The sequence below is a fragment of the Simochromis diagramma genome, unplaced genomic scaffold (assembly GCF_900408965.1).
Source record: "Simochromis diagramma unplaced genomic scaffold, fSimDia1.1 OVJJ01000753.1, whole genome shotgun sequence".
In the NCBI taxonomy this organism is placed as follows: Eukaryota; Metazoa; Chordata; class Actinopteri; order Cichliformes; family Cichlidae; genus Simochromis; species Simochromis diagramma.
The window spans coordinates 6,087,754-6,110,614 of NW_024387523.1; the positions used below are offsets into that span (position 1 = coordinate 6,087,754).

The 22,861-nt window shown below is 41.5% G+C and overlaps 1 protein-coding gene across 9 annotated transcripts in view; it reads right to left on the bottom strand.

Moving 5' to 3' along the window:
* LOC120726439 (RNA-binding motif, single-stranded-interacting protein 3-like) overlaps positions 1–22,861 on the bottom strand; it is a 289,992-nt gene that overhangs the window by 123,028 nt on the left and 144,103 nt on the right. For all 9 annotated transcript variants that reach the window (XM_040020026.1, XM_040020028.1, XM_040020031.1 and 6 more), the window contains one exon: positions 6,920–7,011. In XM_040020026.1, the coding sequence (XP_039875960.1) occupies positions 6,920–7,011 (92 nt within the window). The remainder of the gene's footprint in view (positions 1–6,919; positions 7,012–22,861) is intronic.

Below are 22,861 nucleotides of genomic sequence, written 5' to 3' on the forward strand. Positions count from 1 at the left end.
TTTCAGCTGGGCCTGTGCTAGAAACATATTAGCTCTGACCACTTTAAAGCCATTCCTAAAAGCAAAATTCCTTCAGATTGGATGATATTATATATACATGCCAAGGGGCGGCACCTCATCTACTACTCTCTCCTTAGTATCATGCAATGAGTAACAATGAGTAAGTGTACTTGTGAGGTATATATGTCAAACCAAGGGTAAAATGAATACCATCAGGACTAGAGATGCACCAATTGACCAGCGAGGAACAGGAATCGTCCCATTTCCTGTTTTCGGCATGGACCGGTGACCGACTCGTCAGCACTATGTATGCCCAATTATGAGCCAGTGGCTTAAATGCATGCACAACACATACACAGCACAGACAAACTGACATGCATAGACTAACAGATACATGCTAACATGTTGTAGTGTGGAGGCTCTTGGCTGTGAGCGATGCAAAATTCCCAAAATTTAAAGTGGCTAAAGTTATCCAGAGCTCAGCCACAAGTCAGCAGCCTCGGTATGAGCAAAGGATCAAAGCAGTTATCTAGTGAAGTTATAAGCACACTGGAAAGTATCTGACATTTGTTTTGTGACATAAAATTTTTTGCTCCTACTTTTGTTAGATAAGGTAAAAAAGGTCAAGTAAAGGTGGATGTACAGCAATTCATTTACTGTTAACTATTTGTACCTCTTTGTATTAGCAGAGGACTTTATTTTCACCTTGGAAGTTTAACTTCCTTTATTATGACAATAATAAAATAAGTTTGCATAGAAGAAAATGTGTTTTTGTTTGCACACCCCATCCTCTATAGCTCTTAGAAAGTAAACTGGAATCGGCATCAGGAGGTCACACAGAAAAAAAAAACAACTGGAAATTGGAATCGGCCATGAAAATTGCAATCAGTGCATCTATAATCAAGAGTTTACTAAAATGTTATTCTGCTGTTGCCAAAAAACATCCTTTTATTGTTGGTTATTTCTGTGCTGGGTGTATTAAATGCCTAATACAATTCAAGTATGCTGTTTTGTGCACATTTTTATACACATATGTTGACTAGACTACTGGTGTAGTTTGACCTTGTGGTTGTGTTGTGCTTTATAAATGAAAAAAAAAGAAGGTAGAAACTGAGTATTCAAGGTGAAGTAAAGCCTCAGTTCTTGTCTCACAAGGATTGTTTTTATACACTGTATGTTTTTAATATGGACATCTGGCAATTCAAATTCAACATGCACTGGGATTAAGGTTAAGGTAAACATGGCAACAGTAAGGTGGGCCAACATAATGTTGAAGTGGTCATATCATACTTTCAGGGAGATGAGAATTAGTGAGGAAAGAAAGGGACATTTGCAGGTTATGGCGATGTCCAAACTATACTTATGTGCTGACAAGAATCCTTTACATCCATAAAATTTGAGCACAACACTATGTAAGAAAACGAGGTGCTGTGAGGGACTATAATCATAAGGATGTCTCAGTTGATGGCAGCTTCCGGGGGAAAATGCTGATCACCACACTGACACCATATGTTTTGTGAACAAATGCTGAGGTGGATGTCAGAGGGGAAATGGCACTGCATTCAAGGTGGAGAACAGCGAGGTGAATGATGCTGCTGAGTGAGCACCTGTATCCCCAAAGTCTTTGCAATTATCCTTCGGTATACACAATGCACTGCATTCCAACTGCATTTTCTCCAGATTTAACCGATGCTGGCTAGCCCTGCTAGGCTAGCTGTTGTCAGTAACCAACTGTGAGAGCGCAGTCAAGTCCCTTTGATTATCATACAGAGGTCACCCTGTGTTGAGCTGAACGGTGGTGTCCTGGGTGCCAGTGGAGCTGAGACATCAGAGAAGTCACCTTTAAAGGATAATAAGAAAGTCTGCTGACTGACTGCAGACCACCCATTGGGGGATCCGTGCATTTCACATGACTATAAATGTGATATTGACAGAAAACCTTCCCCGGGAGAGAGAAAGAAAAAGACAGTGGAGGAGACAGAGCAAGCGAAAGGCAGTGAAAGCGAGAATGCATGAGAGGGAGAGAGGGAACGAGCAGGAGGACTGAACACTCCGGTTCGTTTCACACCGTTAAACCATCTGAAGCATTCGCCAGTGACTACTGGTTGAAGGGCCGGTGTGTGCACTGTGTTATCATAAACATTTGGGATTCACTTCATGGAGGCACTTTAATGATGCTTTTAGCATAATTTCCCCTCTGTAATGTGAAGGGCAAGTAGCGCCTTTCTGTCTGCCTGCAGCTTCTGCGAACCTTATAAATATCGGCTATTTAAACAAGGGTAAAGATGGAGATGCTATTCACAAAGTCTTCATCCCCACTATTTAAATTCTCTAATATGAACACCATTGTTTAGTTTTGACACTTTTGACACTATGTATACAATTCTCACATAATGCATGTATATTTATTTGTATCAGACAATGTCTAGCAAGATCCAAAGTTCATATAACAATTAGCTATAGAAAGCTGGGTGAACCTGGTTAGCCTCCATAGGGTGTCAGAGTTGTTTTTTCTAATTCTAGGTTGTCCACGCCGAGAGGAACGAGTCAAAAAAAAAAAAAGAGAAGAAAATACAAAAAGGACAGCTTTGTTTTCATCCGGGCTGTTATCAGCAGAAGCCGACTGGAGCGAGAATAGGGAGGGATGATTTCCATAAAGACTGGCTGTTGTCTGAAAGCAAGCAGCTGTCAGGCGGAATTACCTCTCCGACACAGACACCACAATCGAGGGTGCCCTTCCCATAATTCAGTCTGATTGGCTCAAGGGGAAAATGGCAGCCTGTGGAGAGTGAGGCGAGCGGCTGGTTGACAGGTTTGCATCTGCGAAGCTAGACGCGGCGCTTACCTGTTATCATTCTGTCTGCTCGATGTGTCGGTTTTCTCAGTTTGGAAAGCTACCTGAACAAAGTGGCACGGAGAATAGAGTCTATGGTGCCAGGAGGCAAGTGCGTGCCTACAAACCGTATTACACACATGCACAAAACACGAACACACTTACCCTAGTGAATCCTATTAAGGTCTCCTGTTAGAACACTATGTTAAGATTTACCAGATTTTCCCACCTTAATTTATATAAAGTCATACTGCCTATATGAATGTTTTAATACTTCTTTAGTGATGTCATACACGCGCCTGTTAATGACAATGTAAAAAGTACATTTTATGTACACATCACACTAATCTATACAATTTTTTTAAAGCAGCATAAAAGCGCCTCTTATTTAAAAACATGTTATTTATATAAGTAGTCATCTGTGCCTACCTCTACCGATAAATAAGAAAACTAATACATTTTGGTTAATACTTATTCATCCCTTTCACCTTTTTGCTAAGAGTTCTAGTACCATGAAAAAGACTTGAGCCAAGCTACATTGTTTTAGATTTTGCTCAGTATTTCTCCAGCCTTTTTCAAGTTCTTTTAAAGCTTTTCTTTGAACATTAGCAGGTTTTTTACTCATATACATATATGTCTATATATATATATATGTTCGTTAAGCAACTTAAACCCGACTCATTCGAGATTACAAAAGGCACTTAAATCAAAGGATGAGCCAGTTTTATAACAGAAAATTTAGCAAAGAACCAATTTAAAAATTGTATATGTAGGAACTTTGTTGCTAGTAGTCTGTCACACAAAAAACCCAATTTCCTCTCAATTATGCCAGAAATGCCAATGATAACACAAACTGACAGACATAAAATAGTATTTTTGAAACAAGATTTACAAAGATATCTAAGCTGAAAATTTGGTGTTTTGTGGCATTGTGTGCAGTGTGTCCTTAAAAAATTTGAGAAATCGGACAAATGAAGAACAAAAGAAGAGTCTATTGTGCCAGGAGGTAGGTGCAGATGAAAAGGATCTGACAGTCATGTTCTTAAGAAATGGGATAAAATTCAACAAACCCACGACACACCTGCTGTACTTATGGATGTGAAGATCTTTATTCAAAGAGCATAGCTAGAACAGAGACGCTTGACTAGTTAGAAAGCAAAATGCTAAAGTGCCTGTTCCAGATTTAAAAATACACCCCACGTTTTTTTCATTTCTCAGTCTTAGATGAAGCCAGTCGGTCGTTTTCACAACTCTTTATACTAAAGTGAGCTTATCCCCCGTCATTCAACTCTTTGTACGCAAAGACAAGGTGATAAGGTTAATAAGGTATAACGTGTGTTTTACAAAATGTAATTTTCCATTTTAGATGAAATGACAGGCATTCTAGTTTAAATTAAAAGTTAGTTACAATTATATAAAAAATGTTACAAAATGATGCAAAAAATGTGTAATTCAGGGAATGTAGTGCAGACAAACATGCACATAATAATACACTGTCACATTCAAATACACACACACACACACACACACGCACTCCACACCTATGTTAAGTGCTCTTATCTGTGACTTGTGTAGAGGTGAGTGACAGGAAGGGATGCACGGGGGGAAGTGTCCTTTAGGTGTCTTAATTATGGCTCCTCTCCTCCCTCTCGCTGTCACCATCCCCAGGGGAGGGCAAAACAAAAGGAAGGTAACGTTTCATCTCTACTGCCTTGGTATTTCAAATTCCAAGGGGAGTAAGAGGAGAGAGACAGCGGGCTGCTTCACTGGCGGAAGAAGAGGAAATCAAGTGATCCTTTGCCTTTCTCTCCATTTCTTGCCTGGTTTGAAGCTGTGTTTAAAATAAGGCACCTTAATAAAAGTGTTTTAATGGCATCAAGGCAGGAAAAAAGGTGCAACTTGATTACTGTGACAGTTTTATTTAATGAGCTCAAAGCCTCTGGCTCCGACTTGCGATTCGTTTATTACTTTGTTGTGGAGTGACAAAATGGAGCAGAGGGAGCGAGAGAGCGAGGCTGGATGTTCTTATTGTGGAAGCCGTCCACGGCGTTAGCAGTAGTCTTTCTGATTTGCACCCTCCTCGGTGCTCACCTGTATTTTCATCCGTTCCCGCTGCGGGAATGCTACTCGGCATGACAGAACGAGCGGGAGGAGGGTGGGGTGTGAGAGACACCTTGACAGGTAGGCAGACACAAAGATAACACGCTGTTAATTATTGATGGAGGAAAAACTGCGCTCATTGGATGTCTCGCAGGGCAACACTTGGTGGATGTGAATACAAATGTGTGTGTGTGTCTGTATATTTGTGTGTGCAGGAGAACCAAAAAAACAAAACAAAACCCAAAACAATGCTGAGAGAAAACGGCACTAAGCAAAAGAAATGGTGAGGGGCTAGGCTGGAAGTGTTGGGTGAGGAGTCGATAGAGTGATGGCAGTGATACCTGGTAAAGACACATTAGCGAGATACAGAGGGAGTCTATAAAAGCAAACTACTACTTAATGTCCCTCACAAGTGTGATAAAAGCATAGAGCTGCAGCAGAGAACGCTGGTCTTACCATTTGTGCGAACAGAACAAGGGAGCACTCAAAAAAACCAGCTATTATACACAAATGCTAATAGAAAATGATTTTGAGAATGTGTTTGCGGCAAGATTTCTATAAAGGTCAGCTCTTTTGTTTTGGGACACGAGCCCCCTCTCATGAAAATATTGACTGAGAGAAGGGGAGCAATGCAAAGAGTGGTCTTAAAATGTGATGGACAAAGAGCATGGTTTCTTATCAGTATTCAGAGAGCTTGCCCTCTTATAAATATTGGAAGAAGGACACTGGTGGGGAAAGGAAACGGGCAAATGGCACATTTGAGAAATGGCACACCTGAGCACCACACGGAATATCATCTCCTCCTGTCAGATCTCATCCCATTTGATCAAAATAATTGCCACCTTCATCGTTACCATCAATTCTGTCATCTTCACCGGAGCCATTGCCGCTCCCCATCTCATCAGGTCTTCTTCGGTTTCGAGGGTGGGAGGGGGGGATTTTTGGATTGGATCAAATGCACGCCATCTCGTCTCAAGAAAAATCACTCAAGGTGCACCCTCAAATAGTCATCAGCATATTTATTGTTTCAGTGCTACTGACATTTTCTTCACCTATTAAGGTATTCTGACATTAACAAATGTTTGACGGGTACAAGAATAGCCTGGTTAAGTCAGGCAGGCTTGTCTGTCATAGATGTCCGGAGAGAGGGCCCTGCTGTGCCTTCTAATATGGTGACTCTCAGAGCAGTCAACAGGGAAATGAAGAAAATTAGAGAACAAAAATGGGAAAAGAACAGTATGATCACTGCCTGAGGGTTGCCAAACACCAAACAATATCTCTGAAATGCATTTCCCGGTAAAACGGCTCTTCTGTCAGACAGCCAAATGCCCAACAATAAATAAGCAACCACAGTGTTAACATAAAATACAAGATTGTATAGGAAATCATACCCTGGCAGTGTGCAGTTTCCTCTAAGCTACACCTCTCCACATATGCCTATCAACCTGTCTCCATTGTACAACTCACTAGGGCCCTTTTTGTACTACTCAAACAGCTTGTCTCATCTGCTTCCACTTTAGCAGGCTAATAACACTCGACAACGTAGCACAAGCGACTAGTCAAACCTCAGTTAGAGAGGGGCCAGCTCACTAACTGGAAACCACAAGTGCCATGGAGCACTGTAATCCAGCACATATGCATACTGTCAAACACAACACAAAAAGCCCACATAACCACAGGAAAGAAGTGATCCACAATTTCACGTATCTTGTGCTAGACTCCAGCTTCAGCATCAGTAAGATAACAGAGACATACATGCACCAGTGTCACTTCCCAGGTTGTTGTCTAATGGCACTCAAATGCAGTTTGAGGCCCACATTTAGGAGTCTCTCTTCAAGATAAAAAGTCCTTCATGGCAAACTTGTTAAGTTTGTTAAATGTGCAATACTAAACACCTGGCAGGAGCTGAATGAGCAAAAACTAAAAATTGCTAAAGATAATGCACGAGGAAGTGAGGACGCCAACTTGTTTTAAGACACTCCTTACCTTGGCCATTTGGGCCTGCACCCCAGTGGCTTTGAGAGATGACACAGCCTTCTGTGCTGCAGCTGGGCTGTCGAAGTCCACAAAGCCATATCCTGGAGACAGAAAGGAGGAGAAGGGGAGAAGGAGAGGAAGAAAAAAAGACATTAGTTAAGAAAAAAATTAAGGCAGATGACTAACAAGGAGAATGACAGGCACTTGGTAATTGTAGCAGTAATAGGTTGGTAACATGACTACAGAGGCTGCCAGTTCTCATATCTAGTGAGCACTACATTGTTTGATAATTAGCGACACTGACGTTCATAGGGGGATGCTATGCATCTTAATTAGTAGCATGGATGAGCGATTTAGTAATAACAAAACCCGGCACCCTGCCCACCTCCACCTCCGCACATACGTAGTCTGATACACTGCGTGCATGCGCAAACGCGCAGATATACACACTCGAATAAGACAACCGGTATCGTAAGAATAAGGGAGCATCACTGTTTGTCAGTTTGTTGTTTAATGATAACCCCTATGCATTCATTTCATTAAGTAGGTTAATTAAAGTAATGATTATTTATGAAAGGCTTGTGATTTAAAATCAATGATTAAAGGATATTACACACACTATACACTCACATACACGCGGAGATGTGTCAATTAATTCTTCAAAACGTCACGTTTCACTTGTTCAGCCTTTTGATTTCTGGAGGCTGTGAAGCTGGCTGGCCCACATCGTGTTCCTCAACACCCGGCATATTAACACAACCCCATTTCACAGCCTCCATAATCCTCTCCCCGGTAACAAATCTCTCAAAGGTTGACAGCATACCAAAGCTGCTGCCATTTCTCCTTCTCTTTCTTCAACTCCATCTCTCTTACATAGACATAAAGACACACTATTTCTTACAATTTAGCTTTTCTGTTCATCTTCTTACGCTTTTCCTCTGTCCTTTTCTTTCCCTAACACACTTTCTGTCTCTCGCTCTCTCTCTCTCTCTCTCGCATATTTTTCTGACATTAACAGCCACAAGGCCCCATCTGGAAATTCATCAGCGGCGGAAAGTGGGGGGAATGAAATCTGTGGCTGTGATTTATGAGTTATTGTGATCTCGACGTTCTCCGGTATGTATCGGCGACGGGGGTCACGTCTGTGTTAATTAAAATTTGGTGGCGGATTAAAAGCAGTCAATGGTGCCCTCTGATCCACTGTTTCAGAAGGAAAGTGTAATTAGAAAAGGATAATGGCTGTGAGATGGTGGGGCTGCGGAGGGGTTTGGGGGTGGGGACTTGGCATTGCGGTTACCCCATCAACTTACCATCAATCATACAATCATACATGTTCTTTACACCAACGCCTTATTTTCTCGCCCAATGTGTGCCCGTGTGCGGCTTTATGCGAGCATCTCACTTTCCCGATTATTTGAGGTGCGCGTCTGCGGCGGTAGCGACGACTGGGGGTAAGGGGGTTGGGGTCACTTTCCTGTCGGGCGGCGGCGAACGAGTGTGGAGTAATGTGAAAATCATAACTAGAGGTGGAAGAGAAATCGAGCGCGAGGACTGATTAATGGCCAGCTGTTAGAGCGAGGCTGCGTTTAATTGTGGAAATATGAAGAGCCGGAATGAGAAGTCCACAGGCGATATTAAGAGAAACCAGTCATTTTCTTAAAAATAAATGCAATCAAGGACTATTTTTCCAAGTAGCCGCAGTGCACTCACCCATTGTTATATTAGCAAACGTATAATTTTGAAATTTTAATCCGTATTTAAAGAGAGCGCGGCTGAGCTTTAAAAATATATTTAATTGAGGGTTTTGGCTTAACCAATTACAAAAAGACATAAAAAATAAAAATCTTTCCTTCCCGTCTTCAGTGATATTTACCCATGCAGATATTTGTATTGACCTGATTAAGAGACAACTATGTGACCTCCCAGTTCCACTGGATTCCAGTGATTATTTGCTGTTGTGAAACAGACATTAATGCGTATTTTCAGACACAGCATACAAAATCAATGTGCCTTCATATATCTTCACAGTGTACAACACAGGTCTATAAAACTTTACTATATATTATATAGGTATAAAAACACAATTTTCTCCAAATATCTTCTTCTTGGGTGGTGCACAAAAAGCAGACCCATAATCACAACAATCCAAACAGACTGCTGTGTATGCTTTGTGGATTTATTATTATGTATTACATTTCAGAAAGGCAAACTGAATTTTCTTTAGACTCTTTCACTCCATACTGACAAACATCAAACAGCGTAGCCTTCTTATTGCACGCACCTCGTGGAGACAACTTGAAAAGAATTCCCATCAAGTGAATTTCTGATGCTGAGTGACATCTGTGTCTCTCATGGAAGCACCTACACTGGTTATGAGAGTAAACTCATTATTTATTAAGAGTATTCCCTTGAACATATCACACCCGTGTTCCTCTGTAACTGTCTGAAAAGGCCTTTGAAATGCTTAAATGCTATTTTCATTACTGTGAGTGCCAAAAATAAAATTTCATTTGGCATCTCTGGTCATTTGGGTAAACAGACCCTTTAAATGTTCGCAGATTCTACAAATTAACACTTTAAAAAATGTATTACGAGCACATTTAGAGAACTACATATTATGTTATCGAGGTCCTCAGGGCGATGGCTTATTTTCTTTAACAATCAGAAACCAGAATATTTAAATCGCGGATACTTTGAACCCCCAATTACAAATTTAATATTTACCCGACTACCACCTGGAGTGCACTTATCAAACTTGGATGAGGATTTTAGAGATTGCTGACCTACATTCAAATCTCTCTAAACCGAGAGAGAAGCGGGAGAAAGGTGGAGGCAAGTGAAAAGGTGTGTAGAGAAGAAAGGCAGACTGAGGAAGGGGGTGATTTCAGGTCAGTCAAATACACTCAAAAAGCCTGAATTGACACTCAGTAAAAGATCCAGTTTGCTCTTCCAATGTGAAGTTACTGCAGCTGATATTCGTATAATGATTCTGTAATGTGGAATGTTTGAACTGTAGCCACAGGGTAAAAAGAGTTAAAGGCTTGTTTTGTTGAAAAGGAAAATAATAATTGAGAGATACAGAGACATTTTAAGACTATTTGTGCTTTTATCAGGCTGAATGGTTATAGAGGTTATAGAAAGCCTGAGTCTTTCAGTTTTTGTATAGATATATGAGCTCTTTTGTTGGAGTTTTAAAAGTCTAGAGTTAAGCAATAAGTCATAAAGAAACATTTTATACATTATGTTTCTACTATGAATTTAGATTCATGATTTATCTGTTACTACATATGCTTTCTTATATACTTGTGTAAGGAAATATTCAATGAATTCCTCATTAGATATAATATATTTTGAACTGAAAAGAACATAAAATTGTTTGGGATATAAACATATAATTTAGTTCCTCATACTGTACCTTATTAGGCTAAATGGAAGTAGCATTGAAAATTAATAGTAGTATGTAGATTACTTTTTTGTTAAGCTAACACTGGTGATTAAAAACACGTCAGCAATCCATCTGTTGTGTTTGGTTCCCCTCTCAGAACTGAATACTCGTTACCTAGTTTGCAAAGATTTGCAATAATCCCTCGGAAAAAGGAAAAAAACAACAACTTTTGGTAACATACATAATTACCCCAAGTGATACGACTTCATCAAAAACAGTGTAATTTTATTTTAAAGTAATTATGATTATGCTGTGTGGATTATGCACAGTAACAGGTTATTGCTTTTCTTAAAGCCACACCGACACTGCAATTTGATTTGAGAAAAAAGAAGATACTGGTTCCACTATAGTGGAGTAAAGGGTAAATAAATCTAATCATATAGACAAATATAACACAACAATGCACATTAAATATAAGTATCAGCTTTATTTAACACTATTAGACATGAAAGCAGTTCTCTTCCTGTAATTTCAATAAAATGATCCTCAAAGACTCGCTCTGTATGTACTTGTTTGTTTACTCATACAGTGTACTTGTACACTGTAAAGTATGCACACAATTACTCAATACACAGATCCTCGGTGAGTCACTGAACAGGAAAAAACTCCATTAAGTTGTGAGAAAGCTGCAGGGTCAAGAAACAATGTGGCGCTCAATTTAAGACATCACATTCCACACACTTAGAGAACACAAACACACACCCACCTACACACAGATGCACGCAGATGTTGCTTGAAGAATGAGTTTCCGAAGCCAAGTACATGCTGTACTGGTGCTGCATTCGACGCGGGTACTCTAGAGTTACAATCTCAAGTGGGATGCAGAGGGCAAGGTGCTGCTTTGATGCTTCTGCACAAACGCAAGCCTCCAATCGATAGCTGTCACTTAAAAGCAGCTCAAAGTGACTGACGACATGTGAGGTTGTTGATAATGCTGTGCAGCTGCACGCTAATATGCAGATTGACGCAAAGTGCTGCTGAAGGACACATATATCCACACTTGCACACTCGGAGCATGGCACCCTCCTGCCCACACACGTGCGCGCACACACACACACAGTCTCTCTGAGAACATGAGCTGCCATATCATATTTCCTGGTCTGGCTCTAAGTGGGAGCCTGTCAAGATAAAAGGACCATCCTCAATCAGTTACTACATGATAGACGCTAGCACTGCTCAGTGACTGCTTTTGTATGAATGTGTGTGTGACGCAGGGCGCTCCTTAATACAGTCCCCTTAAGGAGGTGTAGAACTACAGTAGATGCCACCTTGGGCTACGCTCTGCATAAAAGCCTACATTGGAGAGTGGAGATAAGGGACTCATTACAGTGCTTGCATCGACATATCAATCAAGTATGCATCATTCATGCATTCACTGTCATATTATGCTAATCCTAATTACTTTGGGGAAAATTACTATTCTTTATCTGCTAATAGTCAGGATTGTTTAGGGTTTTCTACCTACAATATCCACCACAATTTTCCCCAATATATCCATTTTTCACATTCTCATATTCAGTGCTAATGATCCCATTTTGCACAGCGCACAATGGAATAATAATGCCCTAAGTATGAATAATGAATCGACGACAAGTCACGGGGCATTACAATGGTGTGCAGGGGGAAACAGCGTAATTGTTTACGTCGCTGTGAGTCATCAAGATGACTTCTAAAGCTGCTGCTGTTGCATGTGGATGATTAATCATTGTAGTTGCATGTATGTGTATAATTCCATCTTTGCATGTATTAAAGTAATTATGGTTAATGGAGGAAATAGATAGGCCACTCAATGGACAAACATGCATAACAATGCTCTAATATGATTCCTGTGATTAATGGATTCATTGCCGTATGATTTCAGCCTCACTCTACCTGCAGCAATACGACTGTACAAACACTTTTTGTGATTTTGCTGCATATAGAGTTTTGTACAGTGCTCACATTATTACTCAGTTAATCCGTCTCCTGTTGAATAAAAATGATGTTTTGGGGTTTTTTTTTACATTTTGAGAATGGTAATTACTTATGTGTGTCTTAACAGGAAAAAATAAGAACTAAAAAAATAAGGTCTATCAGAAATTTCAAGACCCTGAATTGATGTCATTATATTGATCTGTTTTGTTTTAGCATGCAAGTTTCTGCTGTTTGTTCTTGAGTCTGACATTTGGTGCTTTTTCTTGGGATGCAGTAGACATAAATAAAACTCTTTTGAAATTTGGCATTGGCTTTACAAGTATGGATCTCTTTTGTCCATTCAAGGGTTTAACCAGCACTTTTGCCCTGCAGGGAGGGTGGGTGATGGCTTTGGGAGACTGCGGCTAGCTGTGCAAACATTAAGGGAGAAAACGGCGGTTTCAAAAAGCGAGTTGGCATCCGTGACTAACTGTGGCCAAGCCAAGACCGCCTTGGTCACACTCCAAACCCGGAGGAGAGCATCCTCACTGGGGCTACATTCCTGTGTCCTCCTCCATTTATCCTGCACCACCAGCAGCTGACTGATGATAAATTTTGCGGCTACCCTCCACTAAACCATGTGGTGGTGTGTGTGTGTGTGTGCGTAAAAGTGTGCGTCTCTGCCTGTATGTTTGTTGAATGGGCGTGTACGAGTGCTTGCGTGCGACCTCTAACTTTCTTGTTTTTGTGTGTGTTTGTGTGTATGTGTGGGTGAGTAAGTCAACAGGGGAGGATCATAAATCTATCTCGATGTTTAAAGATCCCGCAGAGAAACATCTGCAATGCATATTTTTTTTCAGCACTCTGTACTTCTGACCACATCACAACTGTCTGTGCATTAACGCTGCGTCGAAGTGACAAGTCATAAGCAAACACTTTCTCCGCAATCCTACACCCTCGTATACACCTGACAGCCTGAAAACAAACAGCTGTTTAAACCATCTGCAAACATCAAAACAACTCAAAACTCTGTGTGCAAAAAGTTATTTAAGATTGTTTTAATACACAGACGCAGAGAGCAGGTCTTGGAGCCACTCAAAGTAAATTTTCCTCATTTTCTTGTCCAGATTCACTGTCCTACTGGCCTTGTACTTAGAGACAATACCAATTTGTTGTAAAATAACTCTCACACTGGGCTCTTTTATATTAGACGCTGGCGACGAGATAGCAATACAGGCAATTAACTTATCAACCCTGCAACATGGATTTATAGCTAAGGCATTCGTCTCGGGCTGAAGCAGCGAGCCTATTGGTTGTATTGTATTTCTTGTCGTCTTCTCTCACAGGTGTAGGACTGTCCTTGTCAGAGAGTGGGAGCGGGGATCTGCAGAGGGCAGATTGCCAGGGCTTACGGCCAAGAGGGGGGGCAGTGGCAGTTCATTGTGCAGAAGACAAACTGGACATGAGCTGTAAATAAATAAATAAAATAATCCAACAGTATATCCAAGTACAGGACTGTGTCTTAAGCCACCCCTTATTTCTTTGTAGTTTGGTCCCAAGAGCCAGACATTTGTTTCTTTTTCTTCCCCCCCCTTTTTCACCTTTTTTCTCCATAGAATTTGCAGTGAAATTATTTTTGGCAAAGAACCAATTTAAAATTATATCTTTAACCAGGTGTGTATTAGTAGCCTGTCACAAAACACATGATTAGTTGCCATTTCTTTACTTCAATCTCTAAAAAATGCCAAAAAAATAGTATTTTTTTTAAACCACTGAGATGAGTCCCAATTCAAATTCAAATTCAAATTTTATTTGTCACACACACACACAACCATACACAGTATGACATGGGGGTGGAATGCTTGTAGCTGTACAATGCCCGACCATTAAATGACAGAAAAAAAGTTTTACAATATTTACAATTTACAGGTTACTACAAAATTTACAAATTAACTTAGGAATTTACAGTAAAGAATGTGCAAATAGCAGAAGAGATTATAAAGATTATAAAGATTATAAATTATAGGAATTATAGGATTATAGGAAAATGTGTGGTGGTGCGTGTGGTGATGTGATGTGTGTGACAGTCCAGTCTTATAGTGACGTGTGTGGGAGAGTCCAGTCCTACACCTGGTTCAGGGCCCGAATAGCCTGGGGGAAGAAGCTCCTCCTCATTCTCTCTGTTTTGGCCTTAAGGGAGCGGAAGCGCTTCCCAGACCTCAACAGTGAGAAGAGTCCATTGTTGGGATGGGAGAGGTCCATCATAATCTTCCTAGCTTTGGACTTGCACCGCTTGGTGTAGATGGACAGCAGGTCAGGGAGCTCTGATTGAATGATGCGTTCGGCCGAGCGCACCACTCTTTGCAGATCTCGTCTGTCCTGCTTGGTGCTGTTCCCAAACCAGGTGCAGATGTTTGCCGTCAGGACGCTCTCGATGGTGCAGGAGTAGAATTCCCAAGAAATATTAGCTGAAAACGTATATTTGTATATATCAGCATGATGTGCAGTGTTTCAAAAGAAGTGGCCGCTTAAAAAAAAACTATGTATGTCCCATTGACATGAAAGGAGGAAAAAAATCCAGCTAAAACCTGACACAGGACATTGGAGATACATCTGGGCTGATCCATCTGCTGTTCTCTGAAACCTCAGTGAGTAAAGGCTAAAGTATGCCAAATAACACAATAACTGGACTGAAAATCAGTGGCAACAAGTCTCATGGAGTGATGAATCCAAAAATCCTCAATCAGTGTAATATTTAATATCAATTGAAATATTTAATTCAAGTAGGCCAGGAAAGAGGTATAATAGTGAGTGTTTTTAACCATCTATAAACCACGGTGATGGCGCTGTCATGGTTTAGGCTGCAGTTCAGCTAGTAGTGTTGGGGATCTTTTCAAAATTGATGAACGCAGATTTTGACACATCATGCAATACTACACACTAGGATCTGATTGGCCTACTTTTTCAGCACAATAATGATCCCAGACACACCGCCAATGCAGTACAACCATACATGTCTAGAAAAAAAACACAATGGAATATGATCAGTCACGGATTAGCCTTGCAGGAGCCAAGACCTCAACATTATTGAAGCAGTGTGGGAAAAGAACTAAAGACAACTAACATCCAAAGAGATCATCCTTCAAGAAACCTAGTGAACTATTCCTGAATACTTTTAAAAAGACAAGAAAGCTTGCCTAAGAAAGTTCAGACTGTGCTGAAGAATAAAAGTTAATAAGCGGACTTTCAGCCCCGTTAGAATTGTAAAAACTCTATTTTTGCCTTGTATATTATATTTCCATGGAAATATTTGCAAAAAGACGGCCATTAAAGCAATCTTGATGTTATTAACACACCTTCTCCTTTGATGCAATTCTTCAGAAAGTATAGTAAGTGCCAAAGAACAAGTATTACTCACAAACTGTTCTGGTCATACTGATTCAGGGACATAACGTACATTACAGTTTAATATAAGATGAACTTCTTCTCAGGTTAAGTAGCTAAACAACGTGTGGGTTCACAGTAATCCTTCCTCTCTAGCTCAGTATTTCTTACATCTTCATTTTTCTGTTCATCATTATTCATTTTCTGCTCTCTCTCTTTTAGTCCTTAATTAATTCATATCTATTCACACTCATTAGCTCTAGCACACCACCATATGGCTTCTATTGCATTTTCGAGCTAAATTCAGGATAAGAAGCAACTACTTAAAATATGTCGTATGAATTTGTAGTTCTACATTTACATTGCATAAAAAAGAAACGGTATCAGGACAAAAAGAGGACCTAGCTTATAGCATTAAATCCGAGTTATCTGAAGGCACAAGATTATTTTCATGAAGTTTAAGAGACATTCAAAACTAAATTATTCATACATTCATTGCAGCTATCAAGGATTTAAAGTAGACGAACACTGAGTGGAAGAAATAAAAAAATAACCCACAGAAAGCAGAGGCGCATCCCTCTTCTGGTAGCATCATTAGCTTGCTAGCTTAATAGCAAAACCCTGATGTGTTTGGTGCAACATGTGAAGAGCACTTGAGAAAGGTTTGAGACCTGAAGGGTGTTAATTACTTGTCAAGAGGTTGTTAAAATGAGACCTGTAGCAAAAAACTGAGTGGTTATACAGAACCCACACACAGATATCTGAAAGAACACACACTCACATTTGCAAAGCACTAATGCCAACACTAAGAATGAACACCTACAAGTGCACAAGGACACACACACACACAAAGAAACCGGTAACTGCCAGAAAGGAAATGCATGTGTAGCACAGCCACACATGTTAACATATCTAAAACTCTACCATAGAAGTATGCCCACACTTGTAGATGCACATTCGCACACTTAAGAGTTAGAACGGCAAACAGCCTTGAATAGTTACTCATTACGGCACACGCTGATGTGAAAACACAAGGAGCATAATCACAATTTTACACAAAGAACAGGTGCAGTCCTTCCTTCACAGCTTCACTTCACTTAGTGAGCATCTTAAAATACCTGCTCTCCCTCCTTTCTGACTATACCTGGATATTACTAACCTTAATATTCACACGGGGTACCATCTTCTGCGGCACCATATTATCCCCATTTGAGCAGCAGTCTGTAATAAGCAATGTAATCACGTCAGGTACTAGGGCTTGAAAGCACCACCAGCAAGGCAGGCTAATATTTGAACAAAGCCGGATCAATGAAAAGCAAGTGCCCTAGGAACATGGGGAAAATCTCCAGGTAGAGACAAACATTAAAATCTGGACAAAGACAGATTGTCCCATTCCTCCGAACAACTATGCAGCCCATTTCTTTTGTCCCGCATCTGTTAGTCATTCATGAGGAACGGCCTGGCCGCCCCCAGCTAACTTTCCTCTGCATTGCAGTTATGATTTATGCCTTCCTTAACTAATCAAGGGCATGATCATTAGTCAGGGGATGTGCAAGGGGCCAGGGCTTTGGCAGGTCAGTGCAAGGCCGTATCTCACATAGTGGTTCCCCTGCCATCCATGGGTTAGGTCCAGGATAAGAGATGACTGGAAGTACGCCTCCTCAACTTTCACAGGGTTCGCTGAGGCATTTGTCAACAAACACGACAAGGAAAGGAATTCAGGCATGTGTGTGATGTAAAAATGGATTGAGACAATGATGAGAAACAAAAACCTGGAACGGAGATTCCCAAGAGTCTGCCACTCCAATTAATACTAGATGTTTCTCTTTGTTTAGATCCAGAGGAGAGACAGTCAACAACAACAAATTAGAAATGAACAAATTTCCCAAATTTTGCAACAGATCTGTGTCTAAAAAAAGCATCTTGGGAAAACTCGGCTCCTGGTTATCACCTCACCATGACCTCGACTGTACACTTACAAGAATTAAAAATGCAATCGCATAAACAGGAGACGACCACACTGCATACAAAAACAACACAGGAAATGGAAGGGATACAAAAGGTCAGAGCTCAAGGAATGCGATGGCTTTGGCCCGACTGTATTTATGACAATCTTGTCCAATCAGACAGCCTCTTGGTAAACTGCCAACTTGGAATGTAGTGGAATGCAGAGTGATTGGGAAATGGTGGGGCGGGGGGTTAAAAAGAGAAAAAGATTTATGTGTATGTGCTATAGGGGGTGTTAACAAAGCCTGCAGATGTTATCCAGTGACGTTCTGCATGCTGAATCTGTCCAGATCGATGTGATTATCTCTCAGCTATTGCTAATTAGAGTCATTAATACGCAATGCAAGCAGGGAACAGCACACGCTTTCTCTCGCTTTCTCCTTCGGCTGATATCGCGTCTTTCTGGAATGGCTTTGAGCGAGCAGAGGCATTTGGAAAAGGTCTGCTGTTGGCCACACTTCAGTCAAGATTCTCATCTGCACATAATTCACTTTCAAAGGGCAGAAGGGGCGGCAAAGAGAATCCTTAATTGCGCCAGCACAGTGCAGAACATAGACAAATGTTTATATCTTGGCCCTCTAATGAGAAACCAATAACGGATTCAGAAAGCACTCTGGTCTCTCCCCCACCCCCACCGCCAGCACCAATACACATGCACATGACAATGAAAAACAGGCCTTTTTTGATCAGCGTCACCTCATTCATCAATAGCCCTTATGCTGAGAGTCATGCAGTACTCTACTTAGGCACTGATGCAGCAATAAATCTGTTTTTATAGAATGCAACGTTGCCTGTATTTCTCCATTAGGTTGCCGTTGTGGTAAGGGCACTAGATGCTTCAGAACGTAATGGTCAAGTTCCTGACAGGCTTTTAAATTGCACCAAACCGAGGCTGCACATGCTGAGCAGCCAGACGAAATTGATCAAGTTGAGCATTCAAAAAGCAGGGAAGACATTCTGCTTCCAATACACACTAATTAGGGTTTCAGTCAAACATACTGTACTTAGTTCTTTAAGCTTTAAATCAAATGCTTGGAGACTTCAAACATGATTTAACTTTGCAGGGATAAAATAAGAGGTTAGCATGTTTTACAACAGCTCACCCACATAATAGAGTAAAGGCGACAGTAATTCTTTCAAGATGTCAGTTCATGCAATGCCCTTGTGAGTTTTTAGCATCCTCATGTAAAATGGACGGCAAGTTACGGGGCAAAGAAATGCACAACAACAAACTGCCGAACACACAGCCACAAGAGACTATCTCATCTCATCTATCTCCCACAATTCAGTGCGGTGGGCCGTCGCAGCAGCGCGCCAGTCGGGCCGGTGAATCTCAGCACAGTCTTATCTCCCAGAAGCGGAGGAGGAAACGGAGGTCCTTTAAAGGGCTGAGGTCATTTCCTCTGCCTCCGGGCTCTGGCAGGAAAAATAAAATGTCTCCATTCGGTCAGCCCTGCTTTATTTCAAATGCCGCCGCTGCCTTTTAAGAGGCCCTTGTGGGCATGGATGGCAAATGAGCGGTTTTGGGTTCTCGCAATCTATTCCTTTCTCTCTCTCCCTCTGCCATTCTCAATCCCCCACTCCATCTGTGATGTAAAGCCCAAATCTCTGCTGTATTTCTACAGTTTATGTGAAAGTGCAGAGACAGATATATAGATGGAGTATGAGAGGGGGAGAGAAAAACAGAGATGAAGAGAGAAGAGAAGCAGAGTGAGAGTGCGGAGGTGCATGAGAGAAAGAGAGAGAGAGGGAGAGATGAAAAGCTGAATGCCTCCTCTTACCTGCAGCTCTTGACAACCCTAAAGCCCTTTCACAACTTCCTGTTCCTCTCTGAACTGGGCTACATCCAAAGCATGTGCGTGCATTTATCGGAACGCACGGCTTACATGCAACTGTTGTGCACCCTTGTAAGAGTACAGGTGTGTGTGTGTGTGTGTGTCTCACCGAGCAAGGGAGGCAGTGAGGGAGTGAGTCAGCGCTGGGAAGATAGAGAGGCTCATTGAAAGGCCTGCGTGGTGAGGTGGTGGAGGAGAGCAGCCAGAACAGGCAGACACGCAGGCACACATGCTGTGAAGTTAGGAAGAGGACTGATAGATCTATTGCGCAGCCACTGCTGCTGCAAGAGTCGAACACACCTCAGGCAAATGGATGGGGAGTGAGTGCGGGGGTACCATTAGTCTTTCGGTGTGTGTGTGAGTGTGCCCTTTGTGTTTGAGTGCGTGGGAGAGGTATATTACATGGTCTTGGAGTGTAGTTTTTATGATGTGGTACTTCAAACAAGGCTTTGCAGTACTTTACAGTGCACACTCATTTACTGAGGGCAAATGTATATACAGATGTACGGTTATGGAGAAACAAGGCATATGTGCACATTAGTTAGGTGCCCGTATTGCTTCGTTTTTCTATGCACGGTAACTACACACTTCCCAAACACCTGACCTGTAAGCACACAAAGCATCATCTCTGTTTTTCTGCATTACCACAACAGACAGCCTCCACCCCCACACTCAGCACTCCATCTCACATATCAACTAGCTTTTGTCTTAAGCTCAAAATCACTCTCACTCTTTTTTTATAGGGTGGAACAGTCATTTCTTAAAGAATTAGCAAACAAAGCTAGAATGTACATTTAGGTATTATGAATAGATTCAGGGAAAGCTCATCATGCAAGAAAATCATCACAACTTGCTTGATTGTCCAATAAGCACTTAGATTTAAAGAAAAAAAGTAAAGAACATCGTGTTCCTTAATTCTGTGGGTGCTGTATTCCAAGTATGTGCTGTTTGATAAGAGAAAAACCGAGTGCCCAAAACCACTTTTCCTGAAGGGGTATTAAAGGGAAGCACTGTGTCTGTGTTGTTAAGAGATTACTAGTATTCTTATTGAGGCTACTTGCTTGTGACCTGCTTATTTGAGCTTGTCATTACAGAGGTTTGTGAATAAATCCGTGCGTCATTAGCAGCTCACCCACCAAACTTTTCCCTGTCATCAGTGTACACCGATCAGGCATAACATTATGACCACTGACAAGTGAAGTGAATAACCCTGATTATTTCTTCATTGCGGTACCTGTTAGTGGGTGGGATATATTAGGGAGCAAGTGAACATTTTGTCCTCAGAGTTGATGTGTTAGAAGCAGGAAGAACCGGAAAGCATAAAGATTTAAGCGCACTTCACAAGGGACAAATCGTGATGGCTAGATGTTGTCAGGGTGCGTTGCATACCTAGGAAACACCTGGCACCAGAGTGCACTATGGGAAGAAGGCAAGTCAGCAGGGGCAGTGTAATGGCTTGGGCAATGTTCTACTGGGAGACCTTGGGTTCTGCCAACCATATGGATATTACTTTGACATATGCCACCTCCCTAAGCATTATTCTAGAGCAGTGTTTCCCCAACCACTGTGCCGTGAGAAATGATCAGGTGTGCCGTGGAAGACTATCTGGTTCCACCTGGTTAGCGAAGAGCGTGAGTAACGGGCAGAACAATTACATTCTCTTCCACTAGAGGGCAGTACAACTACCTGCTCTGATTAAATGGGTTGCCAACTGCCAGTAAAACAGAAGAAGACCAAGAAGAAATTACATTATTGTCATGCTGTGAGTGAGACAATGCAGCGCGTAATAGCAATAAATAAATATTTGAAAGAAAAAGTAGTCAATCTGACCTGGGTCCTGGAGAAATTCCGACCCAGATGAAGGGTCGGAATGAGTATGAGTAGTGGTCAGAAGGAAGCAAAAAAGCTATACTGGGGACAAACCAAACCAGTTCCACTATGCATGGTACGCAGGGAAAAATTATCAATATGTTTTTTGTGACATTTTGTGTTTGGTGGTATGCCGTGCGATTTTTCTAACGTGAAATATGTGCCGTGGCTAAAAGGTTGGGAAATCCAGAGCATGTACACCCTTTCATGGGAATGGTATTCTCAAATGGCTGTGGCCTCTTTCAGCAGGATCATGGACCCCGCCATAACGCAAAAACAATTCAGGAATGGTTTAAGGAGCACAATAACAGGCTTAAGGCACTAACTTATCCTCCAAGCTTCCCAGATCTCAATCCATTCAAACATCTGTCGATGTGCTGGACACACAATCATAATAATAATAATGATGGATTGCATTTATATAGCGCTTTTCGAGACCCTCAAAGCGCTTTACAATTCCACTTTCATTCACTCTCACATTCACACACTGGTGGAGGCAAGCTACAGTCGTAGCTACAGCTGCCCTGGGGCAGACTGACAGAAGCGAGGCTGCCATATTGCGCCATCTGCCCCTCTGGCCAACACCAGTAGGAGCTAGGTGAAGTGTCTTGCCCAAGGACACAGCGACCAAGACACACAGAGCTGAGGATCGAACCGGAAACTTTCTAGTTACAAGATGAGCTTCCCAAACCCCTGAACCACGGTCGCCCCCCCACACAAGTCACTATCATCTACGTCACCATCATCATCATCTTTACTGGTTCATACTTTCATTTTTAGAAATTACATATTTGTGCCTACAGTTGGCAGCTTGACATACAGCACTGAGCTCTCAAAAGGTTGAGTCGTTTGAAAGTTTTTTGCCATATGAGCAGGTAACTCTGCTGTTTGAGACATTTTTTTTTAATCAGTGTAAACAATCCAGTGGTAACTAATCTAAAGTCTTTGTTAATTAACTGATAAATTAGTCATTAGTCTCTGCAATGCTTTGTACAGTATATACAAAAGCATAATTATTTTAGACTGTTATGAAGAACATTTTACTCTTTGACAAAATATAAACACCCAAACGTTAGTCAGCAAGTACAAGGTCTGTTACTAGCTTGGTTTTCCAATGGCTGATTCTCTCTTAATAGCACTCTCTCAGAGATGACTGACCTCTTCTCTAGCCCATTTTTCACATGGTTTTGGCAGTGCACTCACTGAGCTGAGCTAAAGACAGATAACACAAAAGAGGGAAGAGGAGATGGAGAAGGAGAACAGACAGGAGGGAGAGAGAGAGAGAGACAGCTGCGTGATGGTAGCACAGTGAAGCCACCATCCTGACATTTAAACAAGTGTCAGATACAGGGGGTCAGATGAATGGAAACAAGCCGTGACCAGATCGGGGCTGTGTGCCGATTTCGATTTGTTACGAGGAGCGGACGCCAGCCCATCGGGCTTCAGTGCACCTGCCTGGATCGCTTGCGCTTTGATAGCTGCTCACCTTTCGGGAGATGCTTGTCCCTACCATCGCCA